This window comes from Thamnophis sirtalis, unplaced genomic scaffold (assembly GCF_051295495.1).
Source record: "Thamnophis sirtalis isolate CommonGarterSnake01/CBP01778 unplaced genomic scaffold, rThaSir2_p1.2 scaffold_2, whole genome shotgun sequence".
Classification (NCBI taxonomy): domain Eukaryota; kingdom Metazoa; phylum Chordata; class Lepidosauria; order Squamata; family Natricidae; genus Thamnophis; species Thamnophis sirtalis.
In genome coordinates this window covers 122,658,475-122,670,518 of record NW_028261382.1, presented here as the reverse complement: position 1 = coordinate 122,670,518, position 12,044 = coordinate 122,658,475, and the positions used below count along the sequence as shown (strand labels likewise).

At 34.6% G+C, this 12,044-nt stretch overlaps 1 protein-coding gene across 2 annotated transcripts in view; it reads right to left on the bottom strand.

Annotated features, from left to right (window-relative positions):
• The window catches only part of AZIN1 (antizyme inhibitor 1), a 30,564-nt gene that overhangs the window by 9,629 nt on the left and 8,891 nt on the right, over window positions 1-12,044 (bottom strand). For both annotated transcript variants that reach the window (XM_087706800.1, XM_087706799.1), the window contains exons 2-7: window positions 7,178-7,315; window positions 4,397-4,594; window positions 3,992-4,165; window positions 3,555-3,727; window positions 1,792-1,926; window positions 750-831 (exon numbers count right to left, since the gene is read on the bottom strand). In XM_087706800.1, coding sequence (XP_087562926.1) covers window positions 750-831; window positions 1,792-1,926; window positions 3,555-3,727; window positions 3,992-4,165; window positions 4,397-4,498 — 666 coding nt within the window. In that variant the 5' untranslated portion in view covers window positions 4,499-4,594; window positions 7,178-7,315. The remainder of the gene's footprint in view (window positions 1-749; window positions 832-1,791; window positions 1,927-3,554; window positions 3,728-3,991; window positions 4,166-4,396; window positions 4,595-7,177; window positions 7,316-12,044) is intronic.

Sequence of the window (12,044 nt, the reverse complement as noted above, 5' to 3'; positions counted from 1 at the left end):
AACAAATTAACTACATTTTTAAAAAGTTTCTTGTAGGGAGGTGTAAAACTTTCAATGCTCTGTGCACACAACAGCCTGTGTATGTGTGTGCATGCATATCTGAACTGAAGCTTAACTGTGGCCTACACCAACACAAAACTCTCATATCCAAACTTAAGTGTTTGAAGATGGAAAAATGAGGAAAAGGCAAGATTACTTAACAGTGAAGAGGAAACAGAAAATAAAAGAACAGGATTGGAAAATCCTGTTCCCCAATAGGCAAGATATGCTGTACTTGAAATATATGGTAGTGTGGGGCAGTGACTCTTGAACCCTTAACTTCAAGTATAGTATATCTAGCTGGGAAGCCTAAGGAAAAAGGCAGGCAGGCTGATAGTATGCCTCCTCCTTGTATTTGCTGCCATGTAATATCTAACTAGTCTACTCACTTGAGAGGGACAGGCAGACACATGGGATATACTGCATTTTAATTCATGACAATTAAAACAAACAAGGAACAAGGAGGTCATGTGGACACAAAGGAAGGAAGCCATCCCCTACTTGTTCCCTTAAACATCTCTTGAATATATATTTTTTCATAACACACTCAAAATGTCTCTGTTTTAGTTTGGACAAACTATGAGTTACTCAGTCCAGAATGGTACAGCCAATCCTCTAAACACATTTCTCACTCTGGATAAATTCCTAGTCTCTTATATCAAGAAGATCTGAACTTATCGGTACATATACTCAAGTTTTAGTGTACTTACAGCCATATCAAATACACAACGAGCATCAGAAATAGCATCTTTGTATGCTTGAGATTCCATGCAAGGGTTTGACACATGAAACCTTTCATTAAAAAAAAAAGAACTAGAGGTTACATGAGGTAACATTGCATTATTGTTACAAACAAAGAAGTTTTAGCTTTTGTACAGTGTAGAAAAGATATCTTTTAATTTCTCAAATCCAGCAAATAATGTAATAGCTAAAATATTAATAAAAAAGAATCTTGGGTAAACATGAGTTAAGAAGTAATTAAACTAAGTATCAGTGTGGGTGATGTTTTCCAGTATTTTTTTCTCCACAATTCAGTTGGGCATTTCTCATTTTCTCACAATATAAAAAAATTATCTGGTACCTTTTCACAACTATCCCTACTTTACAGGGATATTTAACTAAGATAACCGATTCAGCTATACATAATTTTCACAATGGTCAATCAATCACAATCATTTTTTCTTCAAAAAATAGCTTTTTGGGGAAATATTCTTTATTTTTATTTAACCATTTCCACTTAGCAAAGCCATTCTTCTAAACTGCTAGCAAAAGTTGCTGGCTTAAGATCAAGTTAATTTATCTTGCAAATAAATATGAAGATTAAGAACTAACACATAGTATTGATGAATGAATTGCCAAGAAAAAAAGTTTCATTAACAAGATGCTGAAGAATAATTGAGCTTAAATGTTTTAATCCCAAATCCAATAGTTTGCAATTTTGCTTTAAAAATTAACTAGCTTTAAAGTAAGAAACCACTTTTCTTTCGGTATCATGAATGCCTTCAATTTGCTGCTATATATAGAGTATATTTCTATAAAATATTAATATATCCAAAAAGCTATATAAATAGGTGATTCCTGCTATAAGCGCTTATTTGCAAGAGTTTATTCTATGAAGGAATGTTATGTGCATTTTGCAACATACACTGAAATTTTTTGTCAACCTTGCAGCCTTAATTTTATATGCATTCCTAATGCCTTTTTCAACACCAATGACAGGAAGGAATGGAGAAATATTACAGGTCTACTCACTTAACACCAACTATTTGGACATTCAGCTCCTTAGCACATTCCATGAGATGACGACAATTCTTCAGGGTAGTGCCAAACTTCATAGTCATCTCTTCATCTCCATTTATGTCTTCTGTGGCAATATGAAGTAAGAGCCTAAGAGAAGGGGAAGATGATTGGGGCACAGTTGGTTTACAGCAGCATCAGCACATGTGAAGCCTGAAGACTGTCAGAAGCATGTTGATTATGATGTCATTACTCCAATTCTGTCGCCGACGAGTCATGTGAACCTAATAAAAACAATCCTGTACAGAGAGAAAACTACCAATTAGGGCCTAAAACATGGAGTAAGAAAAAGCATGGGGGGGTTGGAAATGCAGCTGCTAAAAACTGTTGTAGCAGAAAGTCTGTTGAATGCTGCAATGAAAAGCCATTACACCATAGTACAATCATAATCCAAGTTCCTTTAAAAATATATGTTAAATATAGTACACTACTGGATATTGAAGCAAACTGTATAAATATACTTTCTTCATTTCCTTTAATTATGGACAAATATGAGTGCTTACTTCTTTCACTAAAACCTAAATAAACTGGTAGAAATTCCAATTTTTTATTCCTTATGGTCTCTAAAATAAATAAATCTATTTACAAACGGAGTATCAGTTCATAGTCAGAATTGCTCGTAGACATTGGAATAATATATTTATTGCTGCAGGTTTATCATAATATTCTCCAAGAATTGGTGTATGTGTACCTCCAGAAATAATCAAATTGTCTCTCCTCTCATTATCACAGCCTATATAAGTTACTACATAGGCAATTTGCCCAATATAATTATTGGAGTATTACAATATCAGAATAGTGATCAACATCAAATACAGATGTATCCATAAACTCATAAAACCAAATATTGTCCACTATTCTTTTAAACTCAATTATTTGATCTTAAAAGTGCTATGCTTCAATATCTACCAGTAACATGGGACAAAATAAAACGTATCTGACATTTATAAATCATTACCCAACTATGCAGCTATATTGCAACTATACTTTTATGCAGAACTTGAAATTAGAGAAAGAAATATCCCTACTGCCCAACACATTTTTGATCCTTTGTATAACAAAAGATACTTCAGGAATAGAGCAAGGCAAGCAAGACAAGCAGGTGTTGTTTTTTTATTACTATTTCCAAAGATCACATACTTACCTCTAAAAGGCTTATCTCTTTTAGATAATCCTTCTTTCATGCTGCTGCTATCCCTGTAACCTAGAAGAAAGCTTGATGTGCATTGCTGGTGCAGCACCATAATTCTATCACAGTGAGCCATTCCAGATTTGTACTTGATTTTCCCCTCTGAAACTTTCTGGATACTAAAGGGATCTTGAGGCAATTTTCACAGATGGTCATGTGATCAGAAATTCAATTCATGCCAGAGTCCCAAGCAACATAGGGATATATACAAATAATATAAATTTGTTTCTTATTCTTGACTGCCCACATAATCTTGACAGGAACAACTTCTGTGTCAAGGAGTTTTAAGGTATGTTGATAAAGTATTATCAATAAAGATTAGAATTTTTAAAAAGCAGTTCATAAAAAGAAACTGAATGGATCAAAAAATTACTAAATTCTTAATAATCATCCATTTTAAAGTGGAAAATGTAGAGATGCATGGTAGAACTATAAATAAATAAATAAATAAATAAATAAATGAAATATACTTTAGAAATGTATCTTTTTTACTTGACTCCCACATTAAAATTAATAAATTTAAGCTTACTTTGCATTTGAATGGTTTCTAGCAATTTTCTTTAATTCTAATTCATTATCACATGTCAAGATGTTTACTCCAATTTTTGCTGCATATTTTATTTGAGAAGCTTGCTTGCAAGGACTGGTGAATATAATGTTTTCAGGAGAAACACCCAAGTCTTGAACCAATGCCATTTCAGTCTGAAACAGAAAATATATTGTTTTTAAATTACTTTTAATCTTAGAAACAAAATTTTAGAAATCAACTGACTATAAGTTAAGACTAAATAAATTTTCAATCACAAACGTCAACTCATCCATGAGCTTTGTAAAGGAAAGCTTCTAAAAACAAAGTACCACCATATAAATTGCCTTATATCCAGTTTTATATCCTAAAACTTGTCAGTGAGGTCAGCATTATCTAGAAACTTTAAGAGAATGAGAAGAGGAACTCTGAAGACTTACTTTATTTGAGCATGCAAATCCAGTTCCAAGAGCTGATAGTATCTCAAGTACACCAGGGGTAGAATTACATTTTAGGCTGTAAAACGGCTTTATTGGTGCCATCACATTCTGCCAGTGAATATGTTGCTTGATCAGGTTTCCCAGATCGCCAATAAAAAAACTATTTTTTCCAGTCTATAAAGGAAAAATTTTAATCTACAGTTAACAATGAGCTATCTTTAGTGAATAACCAACAAATTTTAGAGAACATTTGTCACTTTCTCTTACTGCCTCAAAATGGTTTTTTCGTTTTCTTTTAACTACACATAACTCATACAAATATGATTTATCAGAACATGTATGAAGCTGTAAGATGTATATATGTAAAAGTAAGCATATTGGGAATAGGATGTAAAAACAGCTTACAAGGGTATGTTCATAAATGTAGTTGTCAACGACATCTGTAATGTTCATTCCTTCATCCAGTAAGCCAATGGAGTAGTTTGCATCCTCAAGAAATCCTTTCATCTCAGCCGTATTCCGCAAAGCCGACAGTCATAAACCAAGAAACACAAGGAACAGGCCACAAAGCCTTAGAGCTGGATCCTTAAATTATGCAACAAACTGTTAAAAAAAAGTAATTCAGGTCCATTTTAGTTTGGATTATATATGGATAACACCTTCATGTGGAAAACTATTGTTCTGAAGAAAGATATTATAGATGTAGTAAAAAAAGGATTTAATATCTGTCTCTTCCAACTTTGTTATTCTATGTCTATATCTTCAATTTTTAGGCTGTAAAGAAATAGCACATACTGTATTTTTCAGAGTATAAGATGCAAATTTGAAGAGGCAAATTAAAAAAAAAGTTTTTGCACTCTGCAGACCTCCCAAAAACGGCTCATTTTTCGCAAAAACAGACCCGTTTTTTGTAAAAAAAAACAAAAAACAAAAAGGGGATGCATAGCCTTTAGGCTTCTAGAGTGCTCCTGGAGGCTGGGGGAGCAAAATTGAGCAAAAGCGGCCCATTTTTCACTCATTTCTGCCCTCCCCAGCCCCCAGGAGCATTCTGGAAGCCTCCTAAAGGCTACACATGGTGATTTTGGTGAAGGGGTGGGGTTTCAGGAGGCAAAAATGCTGTATTCAGTGTATAAGACACACCCAGATTTTCAGCCTCTTTTCTGAGGGAAAAAGGTGCGTCTTATACTCCAAAAAATACGGTACTGAAAGTAACTACCATACATACTGTTTCAAGTTCTCAAAATAGCTATGTACCTTCAAGAAAATAAGCATTTGAGTTAAGGAGGCATTGGTAAGTGTAACAAGGATCTTTAAAGCCAGGTGGTCAAGCTATTAGCATCTCCTTAACTCAAATTGTAATTGTGCAGCCATAGTGCAAGTTCAGGAAAACTTGCAGGTTGAGGTTCTGACCAGTGCAATACATATGCCCATTCTCGTTTAAAAATATTTTTTTTGGCTCCATATATTTGGAAAAATTGCATATTCTCAAAAAAAAAAAAAATTACTCTTTGATATTATTTACAATTCTCATTAGGGATTTAAAAAAATTAAAGTCAATCTACTTTAAAAATCCAAGCCCTTATTGTGAGAAATAAAAAGTTCCTCAGCTTTAGCTATCACATTGCTAGTTTCTTAACTTACTACCGAATGATGTAGTCATCTCCAGTGGTTTTTGTTTCTTCCAGAAATGTAAAGGTTATCTGCATTCACAATTAAATAATTCAGATGTCTAACCCAGATAATAGTGATTAGGCTACAACCATAATTATCCTACATAATATAGAAATAGTCTATTTTCTATAGCCATCAATTGAAGGAGAAAGCTGAAAACATATTAATGGGGCTTGAATAAACAATCAGACAAGGCAATGGTAATACTCTGTTCCTAATAAATTAATATTTAGTTGACTTTTCCCTCAATCATTTCAGAGTAGAACTTGAACAGAAACAATGTAGTAAGTCAATTCGAGCAGATATTACATTTCCAGAATGATTTACCAAATATTAAGAATCAAACTATTCAAGACAACCTTGGGAAAGTTTGCTATTATAGTAGCAGGTATTTAGTTCACTTTTGCTTGCACAAGAGGAGCCAGCACTAACATAATATGATCACTCAGTCTTATGAAACAGCTAAATAAGCCTATATCTCCTAGGATCTTACAACATGTTTCTTCTTGACAGTTTACCTGGGTGTTAATGATTTAACAGAGATGTATCAAATATTTTGCAGATAAACCATTGTATAGCAAGCTACAAGATTATACCTTTTTTCTTTTGCAAAAGGTTTGTGGGTTTAATGTTGAATTTAAGGATTACGATCCATTTTAAAAATATGTCTTCAGATAGTTTAGTAATAAAGCCAGTTTGGTGATGTTTTTATGGTATCAAGCTAGAAACATGAGACCATGAGTTCCAGTCCCATCATAGGCAGGAAGTTAACTGGGTAACCTGAGGCTAGTCACGTTTTCTCAGCCCTAGCAAGAAGATAATGACAAACCATTTCCAAAAATAATTGCCATGAAAACTGCAGACTTGTCTAGGCAGTTTCCAAGATAGGGCACAACTGAATGAAAGAAACTAGAGAGTTGGGTTGATATAATGATTTAAGGCACTAGGCTAGAAACTGAATTCTAGTCCTTCCTTAGGTAAAGATTTCCCCTATCCAGTTCAGGGGGTGGTGCTCATCTGTTTCTTAGTAGAGGGAGCAGCATTTTCCAAACCCATTTCTGTGGTCATATAGTCAGCATGACTATATGCAGAAGTGCATGAAATGCTATTACCTTTCCACTGAAGTGGTACTTATTTATCTACTCACATTTACATGCTTTCGAACTGCTAGATGTGTGTAGAAGCTGGGGCAAGTAATGGGAGCTCACCCTATTGCATGGTGTTCAGGTTTTGAACCTGGGCTGCCATCTTGCCAGGTGATAACCTCAGAATTTTAATCTGCTGAGCCATCACACTCTTGCCTTAGACATGAATCCAACTGGACTACTTCCTCAGTCATCAGATAAGGCTATAACACTATTAATTTTTGAAATAAATGCAGAGTTTTATTGAATTATGACCAGTTAGATTATATCAAAATTTGACAACAGAGAACATCATTAGGTGATCAACTTAAAAACAACATGTGATTTATTGTTGTTCTGAGCTGAGAAATCAGCTATGGTCAAGACTTACATGGACAAGTTAGGAGATGGAACCCTACTATCATCAGCTAGGTTCCCAAGGTGGCTCAGCGTTGAAGTCGAACTGTTCTCGATAAAGCACTTCTCCTAAACCCTCTGGATAGTTGTAAACTCGATCAGAGAGCTTGCCCTATGAAGAAAATATAGTATTCATCATAAATTCAGAAAATCCAGATCCACAAAACAAGTATTCCCTTATGTTGCTTCTAATATATTGGCATGCTGTTAAACTTGTTCAATTCACAACAGTTTCCCAAGGCCCATTTTTCAAAAATAAATTTCAAACACCAGTATACAGCTTCAAACATCTGGCCCAATAGCATGGCGTCTTCCCATTTCCACACACAATCCTCTATGTCATAAAAATATCAAGAAACTTCAGTATATACATATCATCTGTTTCAAAATTTATGGTCTAAAAATATCTCATAGGTCTATGGGGAAAAAACAAAACCCGGTAAATACATTTTTGAGATGAAATAAAGAACTGAGCAACAGAATCTATTCTGAGTCATAAACATGGTTTGTATTTAATCAAATTTGACTTTTTAAAGACCAGTAAATAGGAGTACATTCTTGCCCATATTGGCCATGTATGCAAATTGCACAAAGGACTTACATTATGGTCAGGGTAACCAAATCCCGTGGATACCAAAATCCCTCCAGCAAAATTGTGCAGTGGATATACTGGGGATGGTATCTAAACCATCATAAAATAAAATATTGCAGGATACATAGTTTAACTAAACCTAAGATCACCAAGATTCGAGCAAAAAATAACCTGTGTGAACATTTAAAGTTTGACTAACAAGCTTAATGAAAAATCTGACCAACCAAGCAAGCCTAATGAAAAAAGCACTAGTTTATTAAAAATTGATAATGGATAACAACTGGAAGTATATGAGGAGTGCAACCTAATAATTAAATCCAGATAGACCATTTTGATGGAAGTGGAATAAATGTGACTGGCCACCCATTTTTGCAGTTCCAACAGGTAAATTCCATAATAGAAACTAGTTCACTCATTTTTAGTGAGAGCAACTGGGCAGCTAACGTAGGTTTATACAGCAGATTTCTCTCCTGTCTGTAATCTGTAAATTGAAGCATAACTAACTAAAGCAGCTGCTATCAGTTGTGTCTTACTGGTGCAAGTTTTTACAGGATTTTAGCTTAGGCTGACATAATAAATAGTGCTTTGTGGATGGGACAATATACACTAAATGCCAGAGGGTCTACTGCAATTATGCTAAGATAGTGGTAGTCCCCCTATCTACCTCTGCAGTGTAATGATCCAACAAAAGGAATGGGTTGGAATTCCTCTCTAGCAAATTATGTTCACACAAGAACAGGAACACTAGGTGAAGGAATGATGGGAATGAAGGTTGGTCAGTGAGATTACATAATTCTATTTTATAACTCTGAAAATAAGACCTATTCAAAAAATAAGACAGCATGTTTATGTGTGCCTAATATAAGCCCTACCTCCAAAATAAGCCCTACTTAAGAAGAGCCTGAGCAGTTGACCGACTACCCATTCCAGCTTACAGCTGACCACCCGTCCATTCAACCGGGCCACCCATGCCCCGACACCTGCCTCGCAACAGCAGCCCACTTCTTCTGCTTGTTCATGGCCACAATGGAGCAGGAGAACGAATGGAGCGTTGGTGCCGTGGCCATGAGGCAAAGCAGGTGTCGGGCCATGGAAGGCCTGGCTGCGGGGGCTCTGAGGTAAGCTGGTGTGGGAAATGGTGGGCAGCTTCATTCCCCTTCATTCCGTCTCACGGCAGCAGCACTGACCCTGCCACAAGCAAACAGAAATGGACCTACTGTACATAGAAAAAAATAAGACACCCTCCCTCAAAATAAGTCCTAGGGGCCCCCAAAAATTAAGATGCAGTCTCAGTTTTAGGGAGACACAGTACAACTGGAGGATCATGGAATATATTTCTAGTAATTCTACTTAGGACATAGATACCTAAACTTTTCCATTAATAAGGACACAAGATTGATCAACTGTGAATACTTCTATGTAGCTGTGCTGTTATTGAGAGATATGCTAAAGTAACAATTATTTTGAAACTTTTGATCAATAAACCTATGCTACACTTGTAAAGCATTTTGTTGCCTTCTGTGGTTGGTGTTGTCACTACAAGTAGAGATTCTAAAATGCAGAAGAGATTTCAGTTACATCTCCAAAAACTATGACAAAGGTTAAAGTAATAAAAGAGAGAAATCACTATGCCGTTATCATCTGCCAGAGGTGGAAGTGAGGTAAGCTATTTTTGACTGTAATCTATCATATATGTACTCTTCATAGGTTGGGACCCAACTGTTTATTTGCATTCTCTTGCTGTACTACAGTATTCCACACCTACTTTAATTTTTCCCATAGCAACAATTTCAAGAACAGAAGGAAAAACTCCTTTAATGACTAACAAAGTTAATAATATAATTAACACATGAAACTATTATGTTTGGGTTAGACCTAACCTGAAATACTGTGTTTAGTTCTAAACACTTTTTCAAAGTGTGTGGAATTTGTGACATCCTCAAATGTGCTAGGTAAAACCAGCCGGATACTGTACTCCTGCCTGCCAAGATGTTAGTAATATTCTTTGAGCTATAAATGCAAATGTCATTAGAAGAGAGCAATATCTATGGAAGGACATGGAGATCATCCAATGAGGAAAGACTGCAGACTAGATACAGCTCAGAAAAAAAATGTATCTATAGCTTAAGTTATAAATATGAATAAATATATCCTATGGTTTTAAACAGACATATGTGAGCAAATGGGCTGAAAATAGGTTTAGATTTAAATATTTAGGATAATCATATGCACCATCACAGAGTCTCCCTCCAGTTCCCCCTATACTGCTTTTGGTGCCATCATAAAAGTTTTGGATAGTCTTCCCAATTCACAATGGAAGTATCTTCAAATTTAGGTATAGATCATATACTTTGGCTGCCTCAAAGTCTCCTGAGTTGCTTTTTTAATTGATGGAATCCATGACAGAATTAACATACCATAACATACTTCTATCAAAAGCTCAAATATTGAATCATATCATATTGTCATGCAATCATTTACTATATTTTTGGATAGTGACTTCAATGTAGAATCTTTAAATGTCAAATATATCAATGTAATGTTGAACTATACACCAAAACTTTGGAATCTGACTGATCAGAATCTAGGATTGTATCAAGCATGGCAGGTGGCTAAAAGAATCATACCGAGAAATTGGAAATGTAGTATTATTCCAAAGGACAAGGAATTATTGTCAGAAATGTGCAATCTACTTTTTGAAAACAGCAATATTATCTAGCAACGAATTCTATAAGATGCGTTACTATGGGCTTTTGTAATATTTTGTAAAATTTTACAGTAATAGTTTCTCCTGATTATATTATGGTATGGTAGCTATTAGTAAAGCAATGACTAGATAAGTATAAAATATGAGGTACATTTTTTTAGTTTAAAGATTGTGTGTGTGTATTTTTTTTTTAAAAGTAAAGTTCTCTTAAATATGAAATCTTTTAAACTAAATATGCTGTTGTGTTAAATGCCTACTTTAGGGATCATCCATACAAGAACTTTTAATGCTCATTTATTAAAACAATAGACAGGATTTTTTTTTAAATCAAAATGAATTATAAATCAGTTTACAAACTACAATTGTTGGATACACATAGCAGCCACACAAGTCACCTTATCTTGTATCAATTTCATGCACATAAATCTTAGTCTTCTCAAAATGAGTTAAATATTTCAAAAATACAAGAATCTCTGTAGGCTCCTATCAATGTGCATTGTAGTTTCAAACACAAAGTGGAACCTATTTGTCTTTTCAGTTGTAATTCTTATGCAACCATTTATTATCAAAAGAATAATAAGGAGTTTTAGTATAACACTAAGATTCAGTACTTCCAAGAAGTTTATTAAGTTGTACTGTATGAAGAAAATACTTGAAAATGTCAAGAATTATAGCAAGGTTTATACACAACTATGAAGAATTATTTGTGCATAACCTAACTGTATGCTTAACTATTAAAATTCATTCCACAGATGTTTCAAAACAAATTACATGAATGTTACTTTCTCCTTTTAGTTCCATATTTAATTCCTTTAATATTTGTTTTTCACAGCAACTCTTAAACCTATTATTAGCAGAAGGGCTATTTTTTATCATGTTCTATATATGTAATTAAGCTGATTTCTCAAATATATTGTCTTTATTTCTTCATTCCGTCATGATTAAGAAAGCAAGTAACATTTGAATCGATAATCTGTACTCCAAGCAAATTTTAAGCCATAAAGATAAGCTTACCTTTGGGGGAAAAAACAAAACAAAAATCAAAAGCAGAATAATCATTTTTTGTTATCTTCCCAGATGGTTCATCTGACTTGATATTATTAAAATCCCTAACAGAAGATCTATTGTGTGCCATAAATTCTTCAATTTAATTAACCCAAATTTGTCACTTTGTGGTTTGCTCTGAAGTTTGTTATAGTTCATCAGCTGCCAGCTTCTCTGTAGGTAGGATAGGTTAATACGCCTGTTGTGTGACACAGAAGCTTCCTAGCTGTGCTATAAGTGGGCAAATGAAGAATGAAAGGGGACACCAATCCTACTGAGACATATGGGCTGGAGACATGTTATTTCATAAGCCATGTTTCACAAACCATGGCAGCAACAGTACTGTTGACACTACAGGAAGTAAAGAACTGGGCGAGACCAGTCCAGACTGGAACACACTCTCCTCCCCTTTCACCAAGATTATTCACTACTCAGCTGTGTTAGAAGGACCCACCCACAAGACTTGATTAAAAATACTCCCAGCTGTTAACTCACACA